The following is a 26,817-nucleotide window of genomic DNA, read 5'->3' on the forward strand; positions in this document are numbered from 1 at the left end:
TTAAACGAAATAAAAAAAAGTCTCACATTACCTAATTGGAAAAAATGTGTGTAACATGTCACTTTAGGGGCACCGTAGAAATGAGATAATATAAAGACAAACATGGTAAATATACAGATATAATTATTGTACACGATTATGTAGCAAGTGATTAAATGATGTGTTTATATACATATGAACCTTTCATAGACATACAACGTTTGCATTGCATTGAATAAGACTTCACACACACACACAAGCAGATTATGCAAAATGGTACATGTATTTACATTTGTACATAAATATTATTTTTGCATGATTATAATCTTATATATTTTATTGCATGAGGTGTGCATGAAAATAAATGAAAATACAAATGTACATCATTTAATGGTTTCTTAGTATATGGATATCTCTCCTTCATCAGTATGCTTCGAAATGAAACGGAAGTATATTTCTGGGAAAAGCCATACAGTAAATGCATTTCGGATAATGTTCATTTTATGCAAAGTAAAATTAATATAAATATTTAATTTGTAAATTTAAATACTTAATACATTGCATATAAAGACTAGACCCCTAGCCCAAACGTCAAGATCACACATAAACGACAAAGAATTTACTTAATTTTTCCTGTTCGGTCTATTACTTCTGTATTTTTGTACACATAGATGAGTAACTGAATCACTTAGCAAAACAGTCATCATAGTATTATAATGTATCAAACGTAATAGTTAGACACCTAAGTATTAGAGGTCAAGATCTTACATATCATTTTCTTCGACATATTTCAAACTTTTTATACTTAGAGAGATATTCAAATAACGTTGTACAAACATTCAACATGACAAAACGATATTAATATTTAATCATTTATAGATGAAACGAATATGTGCGGTCATATTTCTTTTCCATTCAATAATTTTATTAAACATGTTTTTTTTCTTGTCAAAACGTCATTACTTACAGGACTCACACTTCTGTATCGTAACATCACATAGCAGGGGCATCTGTGTCCTATGGACACATTTTTCAGTTTTGTCATTTACTGCATTGATATTAGATTCTTAAACGTTACTCTTTGCTGGGGTAACTCCCTTTGGATATTTGATTTGAAGGCGTAATTTTGTAGTTGAAATTAAATATACGGAGATATTGTTTGTATCCCCTCTTCGTTGAGGTTTGGACAGCCACCAAACTTTTTTCAGAAGGTACCGTTAATGGATACCTAAGTGATCAGACTGAAAGTGTGTTTCAAGCAAGTTTAAAGATTTATTCATATGTACTAAAAAATTCTATAAAAATGAAGGTACAATTAGTTTGAATGAAACATTCAGTAAACAAAATGCTATTTGTCTTTATCTGATAGTGTTGCTATGCAGATGAATAATTAGGAAAATATGTTTATATGGGCACGCACTGCCATCTTATTGTATAGTGATGCAGAAAAAAATCCTCCAAACACGTAATGAGAAATTGCGTTATAATCTGATCGCGTTTATGTACGTGCTGTTTCGTACGTATATATACCCGTTTCTGATTGCTTCGTACCGCAACAAGCTCACAAGCAAAAAAGATAGTAAATTGCTTGCACTACTTTAACCCAAATAAAGATAAATATAAAGACTGCAGTCTGATAAGTGTTCATACACAAGGACAACTGAAGTCAAACGTGCGCTAAATACAAGCTGAGAATAATACCCGCTCCTACAAAACCTACCTTTGGACCACTTCTCTCCCACTGCCCCCACTCCACACCCTATCTGAACCACGTCTAGTATACTTGTGTCGAGAGACTTACTTTCAACAAAGACAAGATTTTTTTTGTTCTCGAAGGGTGATCTTTAAAGACTGGTATGACTGTATCTACATAATTCATTTGATGCATTTCAGCGAAACATTTAATGATACTTCAAAATTACTTGGTCATATTTTAGATAAGGCTAATTATTTGTTTCTTAACATGGTTATAAAGAGGCCAATTTCCGAAAGAATCACACATTAAGATAGACAAGTGTTTCACAACACAAACAGAATTATCACTCTAATGTCATTAATCAACTGTAGCTATCAACGTATCTTTTTCATCATTTAATGTTATGAACAGAGAAGAAATGTCGCTTGGATATCAGAGGATTTTTTTTTATTTTGACTGCTTCAAGTTTCTTCTCTGAAAAAAAATCACATTAAATTCAGATGCTTCTGTTACTTGTCAGTCATAATAAGTATGAAGCCATTTTTGTTAAGAATTTGATCTCTTTACCTCGTGAAAATCGGAAAGATACTGAAGCATCTGATCCAGTTACGAGATTAATGTATTACATCGTATAATACAAATGTATATGAGGAACAATACTTTTTTGATATTTATAAAGCCCATTGCTTTTTTAAAGATGTGCGAAGAAGCTTACAGTGAATACTCGATTATTTCATTTTATTGATAAATACTGTCTGTCAATATAATATTAATGAAAAAGGTGATACTAGTGAAAGTGATATAACCTTTATATACAATACTTATAAAAATGGTAAACTTATTTTATCATTAATGTACAATTACTGTTATTGAAATATAACATAAATGGATTTAATCAAATAATTGTGTTTTATCTATACCTGTACATTTGATGATACATAAAACATTTAGGAAATGTGATATACATGTAGGTATTGATATGATATGGCATGTTTATATACGGTCTAAATCTGAAGCATCGCAAAATCTGAACCGTTGCAAAATCTTAACGGTTACAAACCTTTTACGAGAGAGAACAGAAGGTCCAGGTTGTAAGAATTCACCATGTCATCTTCGTGTGACATGTTTGTTTTTATACTATATTATTTCTACAAACTTAGTCACATTTGGTCGTAGAATTAAATTCGAAATAAATCAAAACCTATACAACGCGATAAGAGAGTCTTGCTATGTTTACCGGAATGTCAATACCAATATTATGTCCCGGATAGAGTCTTGCTATAATGTTTACCGGAATGACAATGCCAATACTATGTCCCGGACAGAGTCTTGCTATAATATTTACCGGAATGTCAATGCCAATATTATGTCCCGGACAGAGTCATTTGAAAAGTTCTTTAAAAATTTGACGCCACAATTAAACAAAAAAAACAACAGTAAATTTAAGCTAAAACTAATGTTTCAGGCACTATATGAGTTGCACTGCATCTAACGATATTTAAACTAAACCCAGGAAATGTATTTTGATTGAAAGGTGAATTACAATTAAACGTGGTCGGGTCTTACTGGCTGTTCTAGTAAGATGTTTAAAAGATCGATATCATGACATATATTTTGATTTTCCGGTACATTTGGAAAGCAAACCACTTATTTTCATACCAAGCTACTGTAAAAATGTAAATATGAGAATTGAATTCCGTTTTTGTGCGTGTAAGCCACACTGAGACTTCTTGCGCGATTCATGGATTTGCAGGAAGTTCTGACCCGTGTAAACGCACAAATAAGCATTTAATTCTTCGAGTATTACACGGCTTAATTAAGAAACTCCACCAACATTTAACATTTATCATTTTCGTGCTACATACTACTAATTTTTAGGTTTGTTAGTAACCCTGGATTCATTATGATACATGGGGATCAAGGCATTAGCCAAGTCCCCATATTGATCATACAGAATCAATATATTTCTGTGGAGGATCACTAACTAACCCATATGATATGTTTTATCAAGTTGTTCTGTGAACCACTCTCAGTTAGTTGTGTGATGTCCCTTAAACGTAATGCTCATAGATAAACATGGTCCGTAGAAATTTTCCGGCCGACCTAGTACTTTGATACTGAGTTGGGACGTTTACGGCAGAACAAGATTTTTTTTTTATATTAAATCGGAACGTTTCTTTAGACAAAGTTCTTTGATATAAAAGCAAAACGTTTCCGACAAACAGAGTTCTTGGATATTGACCGGGTCTTTTTATATGTAATCGGAATGTTTACGTTAATATTAAATAGAAATGTTTTCAACAGACCGGGTACTTTGATATTAAAGCGAAACATTTCCGGCAGTTCATGTTCTTTATATCAAATCGGAACGTTTACGACAGTCCGAATTCTTTTGTATTAAATCGGATCGTTTCCGAAAGACTGAGTCCTTTGATGTTGAATCGGATCGTTTCCGACAGTCCGTGTCCTTTGATGTTGAATCGGATCGTTTCCGACAGACCGAGTCCTTTGATGTTGAATCGGATCGTTTCCGACAGACCGAGTCCATTGATGTTGAATCGGATCGTTTCCGACAGACCGAGTCCTTTGATGTTGAATCGGATCGTTTCCGACAGACCGATGCCTTTGATATTGAATCGGCCGACAGACCGAGTCCTTTGATGCTGAATCGGATCGTTTCCGACAGACCGAGTCCTTTGATACTGAATCGGTAAGTTCCCTGCAGACCGAGTTCTTTTGTATCAAATCGGATCGTTTCCGACAGACCGAGTCCTTTGATATTGAATCGGTAAGTTCCCTGCAGACCGAGTTCTTTTGTATCAAATCGGATCAAATTCCGACAGACCGAGTCCCTTGATATTGAATCGGTAAGTTCCCTGCAGACCGAGTTCTTCGACATTAAATCGAAACGTACCGAGTTTTTTTTTTAATATTAAAGCCAATTACAATTCTTTGATATTAAGGCGAAATGAGTTCATTGATGATTTTAGCAGATCGAGTTCTTTTGATATTAAATCGTAACGTTTTTCACAGACCGCTTTCAAAAGTAAATTGACATATCTATAATTCATACCACCACTATCGATAATCCGTCAAAATAATCAAACCCAAGTTTGAATTAATGTAAAGATTATGGACAATATATCTAATGTACTTACCTTGTCTAACACCTGTGACAGCCTATTATTACTCTTTTCAAACCTTGTTTGTACTCAGCATTCTAAATAATCACATTGGACCTAAAAGTATTAAAATTCATCACAAGATTTATATGATTAACATAAACATGTAAATGATCGAAAACAAAAGGCGCCTTTAAAAGCTATCTCGCATTAAATCTATTTTAGCACATAACATACAATTCAAACACGTTTATTTGATAAACAAGCACCGTTTACAAATGTAGGGTTTCCTGTGTCAGTCAATGATCATTTAAAACACTTGTATTATCACAAGAAATTTTGTGTAGTTTCGGCGTCCTACAAGGAGATGTTATTAGGCCTATCATTTAACTTAAGTTTAACATCGAAATGTAATTCCAATGCCTTTTAGCGGCGTTAAATCAGTATCATGATGCCGGTAGTTTAGAATCTAGTTATATAAATGATTATACCAATCTTAATGATGAATTATAGGTGGTCATATCCACTTATTGTAGTTATTTTTACAACAATATTCAATTTAACTAGTAATTAGTCTCAATAAAAAAAAACTAATACAGAAAATGGATTACTTCACTGCAAGCATGGAATTCATGATTATTAGTGTTAACTTCATAAACGACTTACCATAATATGACGCGAGCTATATCCTTCGACAAATAAAATCTATTCTGTTAATTAACTGTTAGTTAACAATTTCGACCGAAAACAAACGGAAACCCGTGTTAAATTTAACGTACACAGAATGACAATAGGTAAATATAGGGCAATGTTCTGACTGAATGCACTGGAATCATCCATGTAAGCATGAATTTCTTCCTCTGTTTTACTCGTGTTCATTACTGTCATATCTGTCACCTGTCGTGTAATATGATTTTGGTAATGACTTTTGAACTAATGACGGTTTATATTACGGGACACAAATCACGTTCGACCATTGTGATAAATAGCAGGACTTGGTGATTGGTTATTAAGAAGTTTCGAAAGTTTCGAAGAACTGCCTCAGTACTAGCATAGACATACTAAAATGGATGTGATAAATGTTTGCGTACGCATTAATTCGAAATGCAAGATGTGTTAGTCATAATAGAGGAAATACTTTAAAATATATCTAAACAGAGAGGCAATTGTTAATTGAAATACTACACTTTAAGTAGAGAAAACGTTTTAATTTTGATGTGGTGTGTTGAAATATGTTTAAATAAATTCTAGTAATGGAAACGCTTTTAATAGATTACCAAAATGTTAATCTGTGGTGGAAAAAGTTCTTCTGTAGTCAGAATGTGCACATGTAATTTCGAGATATTAGACCTGAACAAAAAATAAATAAAATGAGGAGTTTAACGCCGCCGACGACACCAACAAGAGCAAGCCTTGTGATGGAGGAAGGTCCCCTTGGAAATCAGTCTAAGTAAGTTTGGAACTGGATACGGATGTGCTGAATGTATTGACCACAGGGAAAACGGATCTATAAATGTTTAAATAGTAAGTAGTCTAATAAATGAGCTGATCGTATCATAACCCTTATATGTTTTATATAAACTTGTGAAGCATTAGTAATTTACATCATTGGAAAAGATTATATGTAACCATATGATCATTCTTCAAACTCTCTTAACCTCTGCTTAGAATGTATCATTCAACTAAATATTGAATATATACAATTGACAATTCATTTTAATAGCAACAGTAAAACTATATTAAAGTAAATAATGTATCTTAACCTCGAAATAAACATATAAAATTTACCTGAATTTCATCTTTATGGTTTATAAAACAGATTTATTTCACTTTTAATTAAAATACATACTTGTGGTTACACGTATTTAAGACAACTTGCATGTTTTATGACAGTGCATAATGTATAATTGTGTTATAAAGAATATATGACAGTGTTAGTCATAAAGACAGAGTATGTGTTAAGGTCACACTGAATAGAGTGAGTTACATGAATTATGTATCATATTTGTACTAGAGATGTCAAAATGACTACTCTATTTTCAAATTAGACTAATGACTTTTGACTGAATTGAATAAAATGAAACAATATATTGATATATTAATTAGACTGGACTTGATTAAAAAAAAGAAGATATATTGCAAAAAATAGAAAAATGAGGATGGCCGCAATATGATTCGCCTTGCCAGACATGATAAACTTTTTATTTTAGTGACGAACATTTTATTTTGTCAGCGTTTCTTATTTTTCTGGTTAAACTTTCAAATTTACGTCAATTTATCAATTTAAAGGTAGTTGTAAATAACCAGTAACAGCAAATATTCTACCCAAAGATCTGGAATCGATTGGGACGATATTTTCAAACAGAAGAAGTCCTTATCATACATATGTTATTACATGTACTTGTTAAATGCAGAAAGAAATTCGTATACTCACGTAATTTTTAAAGACAGTTTAAAGCTTTTTAACAGTATATTATAGCAAAATGTTTGAATTATTTGACCAGTTCTTTCAAATGCACGATGTTAACACACAACTTTACTCATCAGTGTTTATCTGAAAGTCAAGCAAGAAAGTCAGCATAAAACAGTTAAGGTTTCGAGTGTGCACAAAGAAAATGGTTGTCAGTAAAGTTCTTAAAGATATAAAATTTTGCTGCCATTTTAATAAAATGCCGATTAAGATGCTATAAGTGACTAAGTATTGGTATTGGGACGTTATGAAGCGATCCAGCGATCCAGCTGGCTTTCGAGAGGTCGGTGGTTCTACCCCATCCATGCCGGAAATAATACTCGGAAAGGTACCTGTGGTTTTCCTCCATCTTGAAAAGCTGGAAAGTCGTCATATGACCTATATTTGTTTCGGTGCGACGTTGAACCCATCCAAAATTCGCCTATTCAGTTATGTTTGGTCTATTAAGCAGTATAACCATTATGTATTATATGTTTTTCTTAAGATTTAATACTGATTGAAAATGTGCCGCATAAGTACGTGTTAATAGCTTTACAAGAAGGCATTGGCTAATGCAATTTGAAACTGATCAGAAAATTTCATCATAGACATTTGAGCCGTGCCATGAGAAAACCAACATAGTGGCTTTGCGACCAGCATGGATCCAGACCAGGCTGCGCATCCGCGCAGTCTGGTCAGGATCCATGTTGTTCGCTAACAGTTTCTCCAATTCCAATAGGCTTTAAAAGCGAACAGCATGGAGCCTGACCAGACTGTGCGGATGCGCAGGCTGGTCTGGATCCATGCTGGTCGCACACCCACTATGTTGGTTTTCCCATGGCACGGCTCATTTATCAAGCCATTTATTAATTTATAACTTTCTGTTTTTAGTCAGGATTCGTTTTTTTTTTGTCAACAAGAATAATCGTTTGTAAGAACTACTGTCATGCCACGAGAATGGTCTATTTCCCTTAAAGATTTTATTAATGCCATAAGCTCCTGTTATAGATAACAGTAAAATTTCAGCAGGAAATTTTGAACAGAGCTTACAACAAAACCAAAGTTGAGAAATCTCACACCTTCATTCAAGGCACACCAAAAGAGGACACTATAAAAAATAAAATACATTAATACAGGCAATATTGGAAGGGATATCACATATACACCTCAGCAAAAAACAAAACTGGTTTATGGTACGCTAACCTCACACTTACATACACCACATTTAACAAAAGCATATATTATGGGCATGATTAAGAATATTACTAGTAACCTTACTTCACTGAAACGATACCAAATAAGTGAAATGCTCTAAAAGGTGTTTCCTTGAATGTTATGTAGATGACAATTTTTAACAAGGAAGTAATTTAAATGACGTAACTGTTTAAATAAAATCGGTCTTAAATATTTTGAGGTTTTACCACAAACCACAAAGGAACATTTTCGACAACAGAGAGCTTGTATCAATCTTCTTTTTTATTGTAAATGGCAGAATGAAACTGCAACAATCTTTTTGCTTTAATCGTACATAGACAGCTGTCTATTTAAGGACACGAGTATAATTTAGTACTAAATAAAGACAAAATCTATTTTGAAACCACAAACTTTCCGAAAAGACCCACTGACAATCACTACATCTTTTTATGGCTGTGATTTAACCTGTAAAAGAAATCTGATGAACTTCTAAGTTGAATTGAAAATGTCAACGAATTATTGTAAAGGTTAATTTCAGTCGTAAGAAATTTTCGAATACATTTTGTTAACACTTGCAGCCTACTTTTGGTATATAAGACAATGTAATTGTTAAGACAATGTAATTGTGTTAGAATAATAACTTTGAAATGCCATAATGCCTATATGAACATAATCTGAAACAGTTTTATATCTATCATAATGAGCAGAATTACATACATATCACATTATTAATAAGTTCATGTCAAACGATCCTAAATATAAATTGAATAGATGCGGTAAACTGCATAAAACACGTATAAAAACAGAATACAGTAATTAATTTTGTTATACAGTGTATGACACCTACAGCAAAGAAATTTATTAACTTGTTCTGTTTTATTTTTGTTCAGATACGCTTACATAAATAAACTAACATTAATCATATGTAAGGAAACCATTCATAAGCAGTCATAACTGATATTGTGTCATTCTGTGCTTTTATGTTTTTGATAACAATACAACCGATGAATGTATATCTATAAATAAAGTGATACATCCTCCGCTTTAACATTTAATATACACGGTCTGGTTAAATATATTAGGCTTTAGTAAAATTATACAATACCAGGGTCAAATTAATAAACCCCCTCCCCATCCACCAACAAACACACACACACTGTACATTAGATGAAAGACATCGAGATTCAGGAAAATAATAGTATCACCCAGATAAAAGATTTTCATTTTGCCTGTTTAATTGATGGTCTTGATATTTTTTATCTCTTAAATTGTTGTTATAACGTATTTTAGATTGTGATTCATCCGTTTCCTTAAAAATAAAGACCAGATGAGCCGTGCCATGGGAAAACCAACATAGTGGCTTTGCGACCAGCATGGATCCAGATCAGCCTGCGCATCCGCGCAGTCTGGTCAGGATCCATGCTGTTCGCTAACAGTTTCTCCAATTTCAATAGGCTTTAAAAAGCGAACAGCATGTATCCTGACCAGACTGCGCGGATTCGCAGGCTGGTCTGGATCCATGCTGGTCGCAAAGCCACTATGTTGGTTATCTCATGGCAAGGCTCAAATACCAGTTGGGGCTTTCATAAGCTAAAATGTCTTCTTAAAAAAAAAAAAAAAAAAAAAAAAACTTACAGAGTTCTGTCGTGAAAAAGTCTTCTTCTTTGGACATCTTGTGCTCCATTTCAGCAGGATATCCAGTTGAAGTACATTCAATGACACGTGTTTGCTGAAATTAAAGTGATGGTGGCATTTAGTAAAAAAAAATGAGCCCAAAATATTAAATTATATAAGGAAGCTAGGCTTCAGTGTCAAACTGTTAACAGTAAACGAAATCATGCTGCTTTCATGACCTCATGCAGTTAAGTGTCATTAAATAATGTCTTGGATGAGCGTAAGTAATTTGAGAGCGCAAAAGCACATTTTAGCATAGAGCATGAGCATGATGAGAAAACAACAAAACCTTTTGATCCTATCCATTCAATCAATGCTTTGACTATAATTTCAGGATGACATGGTTCCGAGCGTTCCGTGGCGATTTCGGGTACTCGAACTACGGAGATTACCGAACATCTGTCACCTGGGATATTCCATTTGCTGCAATAATCTACACGTGCATCCTCATATCACTGGCAGCAATCATAGCAGCTGCAGGAATCAGGGGAAAAGAGGTAAGGAAATGAAGCAAAAAGATGCAAATGGTTACTTCTTTCTTCAAATATGATATGGGTTATTTTACTTATTGGCCATTTAAATAAATTGAAAATTCGTGTTAAATATATGTACTAGCTGAATAGATATGATATGGCACACGTAAGAATGTATATTTTTCCGCATACCAAACAGGATTTTCCCGTTTCTTCCGGTGCTGGAAAATCACGTCTTACACCACAGGGTTTAAGATGACTCACGTGCTATAATTTATGAATGAATGCTATTATAATAAAAAAGATCTTAAAAGGAACATATTTGTTTTATCTTATATCTTTTATTATTTGAAGAATATGGTATGCAAGAAAAAGAATTTATCATTAGTTGTAGGAGTTGTTAAAATATCTGGCTGTCGGATAATTTTTACCACCTTAACCTTTACCCTCGAGCCAGATATTTCAGTCCGCACCTTCAACCAGTGAAAAAGTACTATAGTCTGGTACGCTGTACCAAACATAGTGCGGTATGTTATTATAGTATGTAGCTTTGAAATCTTTGTGTGAGAAATTGAAGTCAGCATATGAAACAATATATCAGCTTGTCACGCATGTTTCTTAAAATTTAGTCGTTTTCCATTGTACAATATGGTGTTTAAGGAATAGATGTATCGCATCTTGCTTTGTTAAATTCTGCATGTATTTTAATTCTTCAGAGATGGTATACCCTGGTTCGATTGGTATATAGTTTGGCTGTAGGCAGTATTATTCTAGGTAAGAAGAACATATAAACAATAATCAGTCTGGTTTCTGTATCAAAGTTACTAGATGTATGTGAATTATTTAATGCTGTACGTCTCGGTCGGTCCCCTTGATAAAAATTGTGAATATTTCTGTCAATGTTAAAAACTTGGCATGCATAGTTATTAATGTTACGGTAATAAAAATTCTTTCTGTACTACAAACAGGGACAACTCAAAACACATTCTGTAAAATAGAGTTCTATGTAGAACTTTGTCATTAGGTGTAAGAAACGTTCTTGCATATATATTTGTCTTACAAAACACTATGTCTTCCATCATTCGGCAAATACCTCTGAGTCTGTGACTCTTACAACACTCGGCCACCTTCTGACTAGTCTTCCAACACTCGACCAAGGCCATCAAACTCTGTGATTTATTAAACTCTATATGTACCCTCTGTGTTTGTGACCTGTAAAATACTTTGTCTTCCAATACTCGGCCAATGAGACCTGTAAAACACTATACGGTCAAACAACCGGACACCTTCTTACTCTGTGATTCATAAAACACTATACATTCCAACACCCGGCTCAGGTCATCTAACTCTCTTACTTATAAAACACTGTGTCTTCAAACACATGGCTCAGGTCATCTAACTCTCTTACTGATAAAACACTGTGTCTTCAAACACTTTGCCAAGGCCGTCTGGCTTAACTCTGGCGTATAAAACACTGTCTTCTTGTAGATTTGTTTGTCTGCAAACAGATCTGACTCTGTGACTTACACAACGCTGTGTCTTCTAACAGTAACATGTAGAACAAAAGAAATAGATAGAATTAAAAATAGACTGATGGTAAATCATAGTAAGCGGGTTCGCAAAAGCAAAAATGAGCCGTGCCATGGGAAAACCAACACAGTGGGTTTGCGACCAGCATGGATCCAGACCAGCCTGCGCATCCGCGCAGTCTGGTAAGGATCCATGCTGTTCGCTTTTAAAATCTATTGGAATTGGAGAAACTGTTAGCGAACAGCATGGATCCTGGCCAGACTGCGCGGATGCGCAGGCTGGTCTGGATCCATGCTGGTCGCAAAGCCACTATGTTGGTTTTCCCGTGGCACGGCTCAAATATCTTAGTACAATATGCTAAAATGGAATGTTTACACGCAACGATTGTTGTTAATATAAAACAAATCTCTAAGACGACGGCGGTTACTCACTTATGCCTGTTTGGTTTTTGCATTCAACATTTAGCGTATTGGAATAGTCAATTTGTATCGTGGACTTAATTCAATTTAGATATGCTTTACATTTTTACATAAATGATATAAGGTATGCTTTACAATTGGCGTTTTCAATATAACTTCTTCTCGGTGATATATGACCATTTTGTGTCGATTTGCCGTAAAACCCAACTCACTCACTCACTTAATTCAATAGTTACTTGATGGTAAAGTCAGTGCTTGACTTAATGATAAATGATAGACAAATATATCAATTACCTCTGTAATATAAACAAAATCATATAAAATTTGTATACAATTTTGCTCATTAATTTTGTTTGCACTGCAATTAATCTAATTATTATTATAACATTGAATGCAAGTTAGAGTACGGACAATATGTTATCTACCTTGTCATTACGTCAGACAGTGAATCTGTATTGAACAATATGAATATAGTAGCTGTCAACGGTAATGCGAACAATGAAAATATTTCTAAGGAAAGGACATTTTATCAATGAAATAGCACTTGACAGAAGCGTAAAAACGGAAAACCATGTGCTTAATAGCAGAAAAACCTACACATTTTAACCATTTTGACAAAGTAAAAATACCATGTCATTAAATAAAAATATTATTCATTTCAGTCAGCGTGTTTGGGTATTGCTGGCAATTGGGAGAAGTGGGAGTACATTCTCCATATATCTACAGAAGTAACGGGCATATTCAGGGTACATTGGGAATACGTATAGGACTCAAAACTGTTAATCTGACACTGCAAGGTAAATATATACCTAGTGGTCCAAACTGTTACTTACACGGCAAGCTAAACGTATACCTAGTGCTAGTATGTCATTACATCAATAAATTAAAGTCCCGTAAGTCTTTAAATGTTATGTTAAAAACAGATGAACAGCCCAGATGCTATGCATAATAACACGGTAAGAAAAACACTACTTTCAATGCTGTATATGGATTTAAACAGTTAAAGACTCGTAAAGTGAGGTATTCAAAAACAATGTATTCAATAAAACATTCTTCTATGTAAATCAGTATTCAAACTTTTGACAAATATTGCAGAAAACAATTACTGAAAATAGGATTTGACAAGAAATTATTATATTTTATGTTCAAAACAAAAAATGTTGCAGCCACGTTATAAAGACATTATGAGCCTTTAAACTTTTAAGAGGAGAATTATTTTTTTTGTTACAATAAATACTTTTCATACTTCTTATAATGAAGAGCAGCCATGCGGTCATCTAAAATTAACATTTGAACAACTCGAGTTTTGATTTTAATAGTACTGTTATGACAAAGATATACAATCAAATACGTTTGAGAATTTATTGAAGTTATTTTTAAGTGGACAAAATAAGTACACGAACACTTTCGTTTTCCAGGAACATTTCGTGCAGATGACAGTTCATTTAAGTACAATGAGGAACTCCAATTAGCTAACGGTACGTAACTGAGTGGAAAGTGTCCGTTTGTCTTGTTGCTGCACATTTCACTACCGCTCAATGTTGAGTCTGCTATTTTTCTTGCATACCAGACAGGATTGTTCCATGTTTTTGCCGGTGCTGGACAAACTCGTCTTACAACCCCGGGGTGTAAGATGACTCGTGCAATGCGTAAATACATACGCCGCTATAATAGTGCTTAATCAAAAGCAGGGGCCTCCGTGGCCGAGTGGTTAAGGTCGCTGACTTCAAATCACTTGCCCCTCATCGATGTGGGTTCGAGCCTCACTCGGGGCGTTGAATTCTTCATATGAGGAAGCCATCCAGCTATACGGTCCGCTCGTGGTGAAATATTGCACGGAGGGGCATCTGGGGTCTTCCTCCACCATTAAAGCTGGAAAGTCGCCATATGACCTATCATGTGTCCGTGCGACGTTAAATCCAACAACAACAACACAAAATAATCAAAAGCATCAAAATACAATGGTATTCAAGAAAAAAAAAAGAATCTGTTTCTGATAAAAAGCGCGGATGAAAAGATGTAGCTCTAGGGTAAGTGTTTTTGTGGTAACTCGGCACGGCCTCGTTACTGCCTAAACAGTTACCTTGGGTCAGATATTTCAGTCCGCTTCAAACAGTGAAAGATTCTTATGATTTGAATGGCGACGTGGATCTTATCTTAAAATTTATTGCATCATTATATTTTTACCATGGGTGCAATTTATCATTTGTGTATAGCTCAGATATTGACTTTATATTTTTATTAGGACTAGCTGATGATACGTGCTTAATCAATCATCTGTCCGGTGTTTATTTCTAATCATTATTTATCGATATAAGAATCACGTTCAACTTGATATTTCCTCGAATTCATCATGCATAAATGAATAATTCGTTTGCAATTACGTTCAAATAATTGAGGAATAAACAAATAAAGTCAAACATTTAGGGTCGCAAGATTATAAAGCTAATTTATCTTGTTTATTAGTAAATGATATAAGAAACTCTTCCTGGGTAAAAAGCAACATCACGATGCATTAATAGCAACCGCATTTTCATTTGCTCTCGTGCAGATGCGGTTCCTGGTCACAATTAATTTAAATCATATGATACTTATTTGTCAATTACAACATAATTATATATATATATATATATATATATATATATATATATATATATATATATATATATATATATATATATTGTTCTGCAGTTTTTGTTATGGCATTCCTCAAATTCATTATGCATAATTCGCTTGTAATCACGTTCAAATAAATGAGAAAAAAACTCAAACATTTAGGGGTAGCAAGATTATCAAGCCAATTATCTTGTTGACTGAATGCTAATAATAGTATACGAAACACTTCCTAGGTAAAAAGCAACCTCACGCTGCATAAATAGCAACTGCATTTTCATTGGTTCAGATGCGGTTCCTTGTCATGATCAATTTATATGATATGATACTTGTTTGTCAATTACAACAAAACCCTTATTACTTGCCGATATATTTTGTTATGGAGTTTTTGTTTTCCATTGCAGTGATAAAAACTCAGCAGCAGACTTGGAGCGCCTTGGAGCGAGGTCTGCCGCAGCCGTTACTGTCCATTATCGAACATTTTGATATTGATGCAGGTGGCCTCAGGTTTGGACGATCATCTTTCATGGCCGGTTATTTTGCTCATATATTACTTTGGTATGTATTTTTTCTTGTTACACAGAATAAAAAATCGTCACATATTTACAATATCCTAAAGCCCGCGGAAATAGAAAACAGCCATGTTTTCAATATAAATTATAGTAATAAACATATTCTCTGAGTCTTGTAAAAAGCAATAGCTGTATCAGTTACGCCTTTCAGTCTTAATAAAAAACAGTAGCCTAAGTATTTTAACTAATACGGTTATTGTTTTTGTAACAAGACGTCGAGGCATGTTTTACTAATACAGCCGTTGCTTTTTAACAAGACTGGGAGGCATGTTTTAACTAAAACGGCTATTGCTTTTTATAGACTCTCATATACAGGCTGAGACTTAAGATATTGGACCCGTAATAGTAATGTTTAAAGAATGGTATTTGCTTGGTATATTCTTAAAGTGGACCATGTTTCGCACTGTGTTGCTAATTTTAAACAACTTTTACCGTGCCGTTTTTTTGTAAATTTTGTATAATTTATGGTATTTCCTCAAGCTCAAGTAGAGACAAATTTCAATGTGATGGCCACTATCTACAACGTTTGCAGAAAATTCATTACAGCATTAATTTTGATAAAAGAAACATCAAACTATTGTTAAACAATTATATAACACAAAATAAAACTGTAAATACCATTTTTTTCTAGGGTGCCTCAAGTAAACAGATTTAATGAGACAGAATTCTAACTCGCAACATTGAAAATTAAGGTCGAATCCTGTGGGTCTGTTTTGAATATTGCTCACTTCATTCAAAAATAACCTTGGGGCAAAAGTAAAACCTACCTGCATTTCCTCCACAATATGTAATCTAAAGAATAAAGGCAATATAGAGAACTTTTACCGCATGTAACTCAGTATTTTTAAAGGTGTCTAACTCTACCCCTCCTGATTCAGAGGTAAAGTCACTTTGAACAGCAAGAAATCGCTTATAAAATGAAAATTTTACACTTTTGTACAATACATCCATAATAAGTCTTGAAAGAAGTAAAAACTTACTAGAAAAAAAGGAAAATATGGGGAAAAAAATTTGGTCCCAGTGGGGCTTGAACCTACGCCTTCCCCCCCCCCCCCCCCCCCCCCCCCCCCCCCCCCCCCCCCCCCCCCCCCCCCGCCCCCTGAAAATTGCAGTCAAAGAAGGTTTATAGTAAGAATTGAATACTCTTCAAAAGGAGGTACTCTATTACGGGTCCAATACCTTAAGTTGCATTTGCTTTAATTGAAAACTGCGTATTACGCACAGCAGATGCACTAAACATACATCAACGTGTTTCATAGTGTGAAATATTACTGGTGTTTAACCTTATCTTTTCTCTTTGATATATTTTCTGTTGGTAAATATTTTGATGTAAGATAATCACGTCCCCAAAAAATCGATAATAAATTATTAAAATATATTCATAATCAATCAATAAAACTGACCATATTATTAATATTTAACATCATCAATTTAATATTTCAAAACAAACTTCTATCACATCAATTAAGACTTATTTTGTTGCTGCAATGACAGCGCAATAATTAATCGGTATAGTTTTTGGGCTATAAAATGAAATCTTTCACATCAATTTTAAGATTTATTTTGTTGGTACAAAGATGGCGCTTATCGAATAACCACGTTTTAAAAAATCGATATTAACATATTAAAATATATTCATAAACAATCAATAAAACTGACAGTATTATTTATATTTAACATCACAAGATGTTTATTTCAAAAGAATCTCCTATCACATTAATTACTTTAAGATTTATTTTGTTGCTGCAATGACAGCGCAATAATTATCGGTATAGTTTTTGGGCTATCAAATGAAATTTTGATAAATGGATGTGAAGTTAATCTGCATTAATATGTAAGAGTCCGTAGGTACAACATTCATATGCAATACTACACTTTAGTCACATCCTCACATTACAGTCTAAAATTAGAGACGTGTTCTCAGGACCTTACGTCGGCACGTATTGTTTTATGTAGTAATACAATGCTACCGCCGTTTTATATATGTAATCATAATTAGAATCATGAAATAGCCGACATGTTATGAAAATACATTGTATGAGCCATTGATAAAGACAGGCATACGGATAAAGACACAGTAGAAACAAACTCGTTACAAAATTACGCCCCAACACGCAGTCAAACAATTAGCGTTTGGTGCAATCACATGAACGTATTCTTGAATCAATGAGGCAGTTTTATCAAAAAGAGTTCTTGTATTGAAAACATAAATTGGTTCATAGACTTGTGTACCAATATAAATTTTACTAAATCTTGTTAGTTTGATCATCTGACTAAGTATTGAATGTAATTCTATTCATACAGTGTCATTTTCATAGAAGTTTGTGTAAAATATTAAAAACATGTAAGTGTGAAGAGAAACGCATATATGTGTTAATTGATTTCGTACATGAGTATCATTTGCATTTGCGCTGTTTTCGCAACTATGCAGATTTCATGTTTCATTGATTTGCATGTTAAAATTGACTTTATGTCAATTATAATTGATGTATGACTTAATGTTGTCAGTTCTTACTAATAAAATTTCTATTTTGACACATGCAGTTGAATTACCGTACACGACTGACGCTAAAATAATCTTTTAACAAACATGTACTTTGTTATATTTGGTTTCTAGACAAAATTTTACATAATTTACAGATATAATGAAATATCTGAAAATGTATCTAATAAAACCTTGTTTATTTCAGGTCTGCGTTTGCTTTCTGGGTGACTGGAAATATACTTCTTTGCAGTGTGATTTGGTATGGTGCCGCGTGTTTCACACTGACTGGAGTGTGTATGGTCCTAGCGGCAGTTGTGTATGACTACCTCTGTCCTCAGTCCGGCATTAGAATGCCTTGTTCTGATGGCGCTCTTATACTTACATACGGCTGGTGTTTCTGGTCAACACTTGTATTTGGTAACTGTCAATCATTTGCATTATTGTAATTAATCAGTATGAATTGCACTAATAGATTCTTGTAGTAGATGCTGGTAATATACGTCTATTGTGCTGAAAAGTTAAACCTAATTTTGTTGACCTTGTTCCTTACTAAAGAAAAAAATAACGGGACAGTTTGGATCTGTTAGCGTTAGAGAATAAGTTGTTCCCATATTTCTATGTAGATTTTAACACACTATTTTGAATGATTTCGGTCCATCTTTTTAATGTTCAATTAAAGTAGTTCTAGCAAGCTGCTGTATCTCTTTGTCAGTATACTCAATTGTTTTCAGGGGTTTTAACTACAATCATTGGTTTGATCTTGTTCACCCTTGATCAAAAGGTTCCGAAGAAATTAGCAGAATTTTTCCTCCTGGATAATTCACTGGACGAGCAGGAAGAATACAAACAACTGCCCACAAATTTCACAAATGCGTCAAGCCACACGTCAACGCAGAATACGCCAGATACGTCCGTTAGATATGTACGTCATTTAGCAACAATAACGTTCATTTACTCGTTCCATTAAAGATTGTATAAAGATTTTTAATTTATATGCTACTTATATAAAAGCTTTATCGCTTGTTACAATAAAACTCGAGATTTATCATTCCGAAAAAAGGTTATAAAACATATTTTTGTATGGCCCATTTCGTTTGTTCATAATTTATGCAATTTATGCATGCTTATAGCATTCATTTGCCCACTCCATATCTCTTGATCCAGATAAGAGACACATGATAAAATTCATACCATTAACCCTTAGCCTGCTAAAATTCTAAAATGGACTGGTCCATCATTCATTTTGGGCAATACCTTTTATTATTCGAAGGGGTGTCTACTGAAACTTTACTGACAGTATAGCGAACAGTGCAGGCCATGGTCAGGCTGACTGGTCGCAAAGGCAGAATTACTTGCCGCCAGCAGGCTAAAGGTTAAAGGACGCGCCACAGAATAACCGTATTCTTTTGTATTTCCATGGTGGTAATTATACATGTATGATTTGCATGAAAAAAAAAAAGAAATACTAGTACCAATTGACAGTGACATATATTAGGCCAAGACAGTGCGTTTTATTTCTAAACAATTTATTGAATAAGTGTAGCAGTATGGATATTATCTGATTTATTAAGTTGGGTTTAGACCAAAACTTTGTTTAAACAGGATAAGATTTTTTAAAGTTATTTTTTCTGTGTTTTTAAACCTATGCTGAAAAGAGATTGATTGACAAAGTTTAAAGATGAAGTTGTGTCAACATATTAACACTTAGCCTACTGCAGGCGAATTTAACACCCTTTGCAAACAGCTTGGAACCAGATCAGACGCCGATTAAATCGGCGTCTGATCAGGTTCCAAGCTGTTTGCTACTCTGACAATATTTCTTCCAATTTTGGAGCAAATTGAATGAACTTTACAATTTTAGCAGACGACATTTCCAGCAGACGACAATTTATCTAGCATGCTAAGGGTTAATTCAGGGAGGGTCTGAATTGTCCACATGTCATCTTGTAGTATAGCTGTATCACACCAGTATTATCAGAATGATTTTCACGAAGTTGTGGGAGGAAAAAGAAGGTCACTAGATTGTGGAGGGTCTTTAAAGCTTAATTCAATTTTAAGATCAAATAGACACAGAACAAAATGAATAAGAAAACATAAAATGCGACATATGAAAATCTCATTTTTTTGATTCAGTAGTTTTCACGCCAAATTGTCTAATGTAGGTGTGTTGAATGAACCAATAAATCAAAATAAGCATTTTAATTCTAAATGAAAGGAGTGCATAGTTATGTAGGTATTTAATTTCCTGTACAAACCATGGTGGCCAATTGTAACTAATGCGTATTTTTCCTTCAGCATAAACAATTTTCAATTTTCCTTTTCATCATAAAAGAGATTCATAACCTGTTTTGTAAGTTTTTGACATTTTCAACACAAACCATTTCATTTGATTTATCTCAAGCTTTTCTGCTTTGATATCTATTCTGACATTCATAATATACAAAGTGAGGCATTGTTTAATCTTTGTGATATTAGCAAATGTGTTTCACTTTGATGTTATTGAAAACATTTTCATGAAACGTATGTTAAATTATTCATGTTAAATGGTCACTAATGTACCAGTATGTTAAGGCGGGGAAATAGCAAAACATAAAATATACGATCGATTTATTTTCGTCAGTAGATTACTTAACATTAAATTCGAATTAGATCACAGTAACATAGGATTTTATCACATATCTTCTAATAGTTTCCTCCTCTCTTTGGTGCTTTTTATTAAGATCAATGTTGTACGTTCACCTCCACGTTTGATCAATGTAGCTATTTATGGGTTATTGATGTCAAATATGACGACATTGCAGACATATAAAGTCAAAATGGTTTTCATCTATAGATCTGAAATATTATCCCCAACTTTTCCGTCACATTTTATTAAATGACAATTTAATGTATGGTAGTGGACACGTAATAACACTCGGCAATATCCGTTACTTTACGTATACTCCGTATGCAATTTCGGCATTCTCCGGTTATTATGAAAAATCATTTTCTTCTATGGCCGAAGAGTGCCGAAATCGGATACGAAGAACACGTTATCACACGGAAATAGCTGATTGCTATCACGGGTCCATTACTTTAACAAAATATCTGCATTTTCAGGTAAACGAACGAAGGACTTCACAAGGAGCACCTTTAAACTGGTACGTAAATTATGGTTATGACAGTCAAAGGTCGCACAAAGGCAATCCAGTGTATAACGAACATGTGCTCGATACCTCATTTACAGGAAATGAGTCTTTCGAATCTATTCGACCACGTGCTTTCAGTAACATAAAGGAAGAGGAAGACCAGATCGAGACAAATCTCAATGACGGGCATGAACAAGCTGACGTTCCCGTGGCAACAGATCCAGACATGAACTTAGACAGACTGAGTGGTATTTATGTTGACGTTGAACCGAATCACAAACGTCATTCCTTGAATGCCAAAAAGCCGTATATGAAGGAGCTTGATGCGATGATTAACACTTGATGACGAGACTAAGGGTGGAGTAGCAGAGGTGCAGATGAAAACAATTTTAGGTCCATTGATTTGCTTGAATTCCATGTGTAACTTGCACTATGCTAGAAAAGTATTTATTAGATTTTAACTAACAAGGGTACTGTGAGCTATTTGACACAAACGGAGAAGCATCTCAATAATGCGCATGTGCTACGTTGATAAAAGTATCAATGACTCGGGTGTTTCATGGTATTACCAGAGACTAACAAAGTGTTGTAACCGCTATTAAAGAACGGTTTTAACCTATATAACCAACACTGAAGTGTTTAGCTCTAGAAAAGACACAAATAAACGTGTATTTAGCGGTGTGGTGTGAATGGGTAAGATATGGACATGAGATAGAAAGGAGGTGGAATTTTGTGAAAATCCTGATATATTTAAGTGTTTCGAGGACTTTCTAACAGTGAAAATGATTGGTTGATTTTGTTTTCGCCTATTAAAAGATATTTCTATGCTTTACTAAAACGCATGCTGAAATATTTTTCAAACGTTGACATCATCATTGCTTTTTGTTATAAGTTTGTAGGTTAATTTCACATGTTCTGTTTTGACAACGACAACTATGAAATGTAGATGAGTTTTGATATTTGTTCCACATATTACTTTTATTTGAAATTGTAAAAGGGCGATAGAGAGAGAGGTGTCTAACTTGGAATGTGTTTTTATAGGTTTAGTTTTCTGCTTTCCATTACGTTAGTATAACACGCTTACATATTAACAATATTTCCTTCAATCACGACCACAAAATAAAGGCAGTGAATAAAAAAATACCGCATTTTTGCCCATTTAGCGCTTGATTTGATATTTTTTTATTATTCTTTGATATGAAGTTATTACTACAAAAATTTCAACATACATAATCAAAGGGCAAAAGGGTCGGACAACAAGTTCTGCGCTAAACGTAATTCAGGAAAAAGTTACAATTACAATTCTGATTTGATATTTGAATTGTGACTGTTTTGAATAATAACGAAAAATGATACAACGACTTCTAGCTTGCGAGGAAAGGAATATTAGCATTAAGCTTTTTAACATATGGTAAGACTGTACCTGGTGGTTATTATGGAATTTGATTTAAACCTTCAGCTTCAATGTCCATAAGCAATATATGGCATCATTCAAGAATTATTTCGATACTATAATCAAGCAACCGCGTTGTGATATCTGAGTGTTACAAAAGCAGTTTAACCACTTTTTTTTACAGTTTGTGAAACATGTGTAACTTATTGCATTAACGAGAAACGAAAGGGGAACCCTTTGTTATAATATATGACTACATTGTCTTTCAATTTTTATGTGATTCATTGCGTTTTCATTGCATAATATATTACATATTTAGTTTCAGTGAACACATTAGCATATTTAACAATTCTGATGACAATCTGACTAAAGTACATCTCCTATTACGCTACGCATAGGATCTGAGAACGACCTATTCATGGCCTCGTTCTGACGACCCTTTCGCTAGCCAATCAGAGCCTAGCTTACAACATTTTGCAAATCTACCTGTAGCCTTGACTTTTAATATTTACAATTCTTATGTCGTATTGTGTCAGATGACCGGTTAGCTCAGTCGGTAGGCCACTTGCTTTGTAAGCGAGGTGTCCCGGGTTCGAGCCCTGAAACAGCTGCATATTTTTCTTACTCTTTGGCATTCGAACAAGTCGTCTGATTGGTTAAAATAAAAATAGCAATACTGGAAATCCAAAATATACAGAAGACGTATGTGAATGGGTCGTTCTCAGATCTTCGTTTAGAAGATCAAGTACTTTAGTCAGATTGATTCTGATGACTACTTAACAGTCTATATCTGTGTATAAATAATGTTTTTTCTGTGATTTTTGACAAAGAAATCAATTTGACGAAATAGATATTCTATACATTTTATATTAACCTCCATCACATGTGGCTTATTAATGATTTTTTTCTTTTCGGCTAGAAAGTAGTTTGCGTACATGGTCATTTCATTGTCGATTGTTTTAGCAAGGTTTGCTATGTGTGTACCGAAATAGATATACTGTAGGTATTATTTTTAATTTAGAAAACTTTGTAGGAATTGCCTGTTATGATTTATACCGTCATTGCAATTGTACCATTTATTTTATGTTCATCTATGTGTTATATTCTGATTCGTTATATCAGTAAAATATTGTTTTATCTAATAATTTGTCTATCATAAAAGCGTCCCCAAAGCAGCCCAGTTTTAAGTTATTTTTACTTTGTTCCGTTTATCTTCTTGTCGTTTTTAATATACACTAGTCTGTGCATATCTGCTTGAATCCTAACTATCATGACTAACTCTGGTAGTCCTAACTAGATGTATATTCCATTGTCTGCATAATCCCTGGTCGTCCTATATGATATTGTCAACATAAAGCCCGTTCGTCCTAACTATACTCTATTGTCTGCATAAACCCCGGTCCTTGACTTTACTTTATTATCTGCATAAACCCTGGTCGTCCTATCTCTAATTCATTGTCTGTATAGACCATGGTCATCTTAAGTATACTCTATTGTCTGCATAAACCATAGACGTCCTAACTATATTCCATTGTCTGCATAAACCCCGGTCGCGCTAACTACACCTCATTGTCAGAATGGACCCAGGTCTTACTGACTTTACTATATTGTCTGCATAAACCCTGGTAGTCCTAACTATTCTCTATTGTCTGCATAAAGCCTGATAGTCCTAACTAGATGTATTCTCTATTGTCTGCATAAACCCTGATCGTTCTTACCAAATGATACTGTCTACATAAACCCCGGTCGTCCTAACTATACTCGATCGTCTGCATAAACCCCCGTCGTCCTAACTAGACTCTATTATATGCATAAACCCTCGTCATTCTCACTTATACTGTATTGTCTGCATATCTGCTCGTTGCTTCACTATACACTACTGGTTGCATACTAGTATCTACTCGTCGTCTATTGCTTCATATTTACCGTTTCCTTTATCTACTTGCCACATGTACTATAATATAAGTTAACTGCATATCTACCCATCAAATTGAGTTTACTCTAGTGCCCACAAATCAACAGATCATATTTTCTATATACCAGTGTCTGCATATTTACTAGTCGCCTTTCACCTTTCAGAATATCTACTGATCGCCCTAACTATACTCTATATTTTCTTCGTACCTACGTGTCCGCTTAACTATACTATGTTGTCTGCAGATTTACTCGTCTTTCTTACTCTAAATTGTCTCCATTTCTACAGGTCACCCTCGCCATGTTCTCTGCAGATTTGCTCGTCCCCTTCATTATTTTTGTAATTGTCTTCGTATCTACCTACTCACTTTAGCTTCTGCAGATTTACTCGCCGTACTTACTATGCTCTCTACAGATTTACTCGTCGTCCTTACTATGCTCTCTACATATTTACTCGTCGTCCTTACTATGCTCTCTGCAGATTTACTCGTCGTCCTTACTATGCTCTCTGCAGATTTACTCGTAGTCCTTACTATGCTCTCTGCAGATTTACTCGTCGTCCTTACTATGCTCTCTGCAGATTTACTCGTCGTCCTTACTATGCTCTCTGCAGATTTACTCGTAGTCCTTACTATGCTCTCTGCAGATTTACTCGCCGTCCTTACTATGCTCTCTACAGATTTACTCGTCGTCCTTACTATGCCCTCTGCAGATTTACTCGTCGTCCTTACTATGCTCTCATTTACTCTCCGTCCTTACTAAACTCTCTACAGATTTACTCGTAGTCCTTACTATGCTCTCTGCAGATTTACTCGTAGTCCTTACTATGCTCTCTGCAGATTTACTCGCCGTCCTTACTAAACTCTCTACAGATTTACTCGTAGTCCTTATTATGATGTCTGCAAATTTACTCGCCGTACTTACTAAACTCTCTACAGATTTACTCGTAGTCCTTACTATGATGTCTGCAAATTTACTCCCCGTACTTACTCTTACTAAACTCTTTACAGATTTACTCGTAGTCCTTACTATGATTTTCTCGCCGTCCTTACTAAACTCTCTACAGATATACTCGTAGTCCTAACTACATTTTGTAAGCTCTCTGCAGATTTACTCGTCGTCCTTACCATACCCTGTTGTGTGTGTATCTATTGAATATCTACTCGTCCTTCTTACTCTGCTATAATGTCTTCATTAGTCTCCTAACTATACTTTATTGTCTATAGATTTACACGCCTTCTTTACTATACTATATCTTCTGTACAATTACTGGGTATCTACTCGCTCTAATGTCTTCATTTCTATTAGTCAACTTGATTATTCTCCATTGTCTGCAACCGATCTTCCTCATATTTAGCCTTTCAGCAGCCTTTTTCAGAAAAGGTAGTAGCCGTCTTTAGACATTGTCGGTTTAAGCTTATGAACTGTCAGTGTGCATACAATCCATCGGGTGGGGGTCTTCTTAAGATATATTGTGTTGAATAAGGCATGCAGAGTAGAACACCAGTCAAAGGAGCATACTAGTGAAAAACATGATCAAACAAATCAATAGCACTCTCAGTTTAATTGAGTCTGTTCATAACAAGTACTGAAATATGCAACAAACTAGCGGGGAAGTAATTTTCTAATGAAATACTTAAGAAGGGTTATCTTTGCGAGTTCCTTGTACACAAACAGAGCATCACTAAGCCCAAGTAAATCATCTCTATCAAATCATTTAACATTTTTCATTAATTATGTCACTACATTTAATGGGAGACATATTGCTTTTGCCTTCGGCATCTCTCTGGTCGTCTGTATGTCTGTCTGGCCATATTGAACTTTTTCCTCTACTCGAGTTTCTATAACAATTCACAGGACTGATTGCTATAAAGACCAATTGTACATATCGTCGGCATATCCCATTCGGATTACTTTTTAGTGGAGTTAAAACCCCTTAAATGTAATTTTGGAATAAAATTTATCCGAACTACTTTCCCTTTACTATTTGTGAAATTTGAAATGAAACAAGGATAAATATCCAACAGGGAAAGCTACGTTCTAAAACCGCAGTCTCCCCAAGTCGCAACATGCGCAGGACCAACACACACACAATGCAAGCATTCAAGGAACAATAAAGGAACATAGTTCTACAAATGGCATGTTATGTAAAACGAGAAGTGCCATTTTAAAATTA

General features: G+C 34.4%; 2 protein-coding genes across 4 annotated transcripts in view; one reads left to right on the forward strand and one right to left on the reverse strand.

Annotated features, from left to right (window-relative positions):
* The window catches only part of LOC123560845 (dual oxidase-like), an 82,176-nt gene extending 75,518 nt beyond the window's left edge, over positions 1-6,658 (reverse strand). The window contains exons 1-2 of one of the 2 annotated variants that reach the window (XM_053552622.1): positions 6,586-6,658; positions 4,834-4,914 (exon numbers count right to left, since the gene is read on the reverse strand). The gene's annotated coding sequence lies outside the window, so the exon portion shown is untranslated. Of the gene's footprint in view, positions 1-4,833; positions 4,915-5,463; positions 5,592-6,585 lie in introns of those variants that run through there. The other variant, XM_053552620.1, reaches the window with a different exon arrangement.
* On the forward strand, positions 5,722-23,895 carry LOC123559485 (dual oxidase maturation factor 1-like). 2 transcript variants are annotated; one of them, XM_045351345.2, is made up of 9 exons: positions 5,722-6,247; positions 10,449-10,611; positions 11,304-11,361; positions 13,199-13,333; positions 13,955-14,014; positions 15,554-15,707; positions 18,412-18,623; positions 18,938-19,128; positions 21,306-23,895. In XM_045351345.2, exons 1-9 carry the CDS (start codon positions 6,168-6,170, stop codon positions 21,675-21,677), a joined length of 1,425 nt encoding a protein of 474 aa, XP_045207280.2. In that variant the 5' UTR covers positions 5,722-6,167; the 3' UTR covers positions 21,678-23,895. The 2 variants fall into 2 exon arrangements, with proteins under 2 accessions (XP_045207280.2, XP_045207281.2); XM_045351346.2 differs by lacking the exon at positions 13,955-14,014.
* The last annotated feature ends 2,922 nt before the right edge of the window (positions 23,896-26,817 follow it).

Source organism: Mercenaria mercenaria, chromosome 10, assembly GCF_021730395.1.
Source record: "Mercenaria mercenaria strain notata chromosome 10, MADL_Memer_1, whole genome shotgun sequence".
In the NCBI taxonomy this organism is placed as follows: Eukaryota; Metazoa; Mollusca; class Bivalvia; order Venerida; family Veneridae; genus Mercenaria; species Mercenaria mercenaria.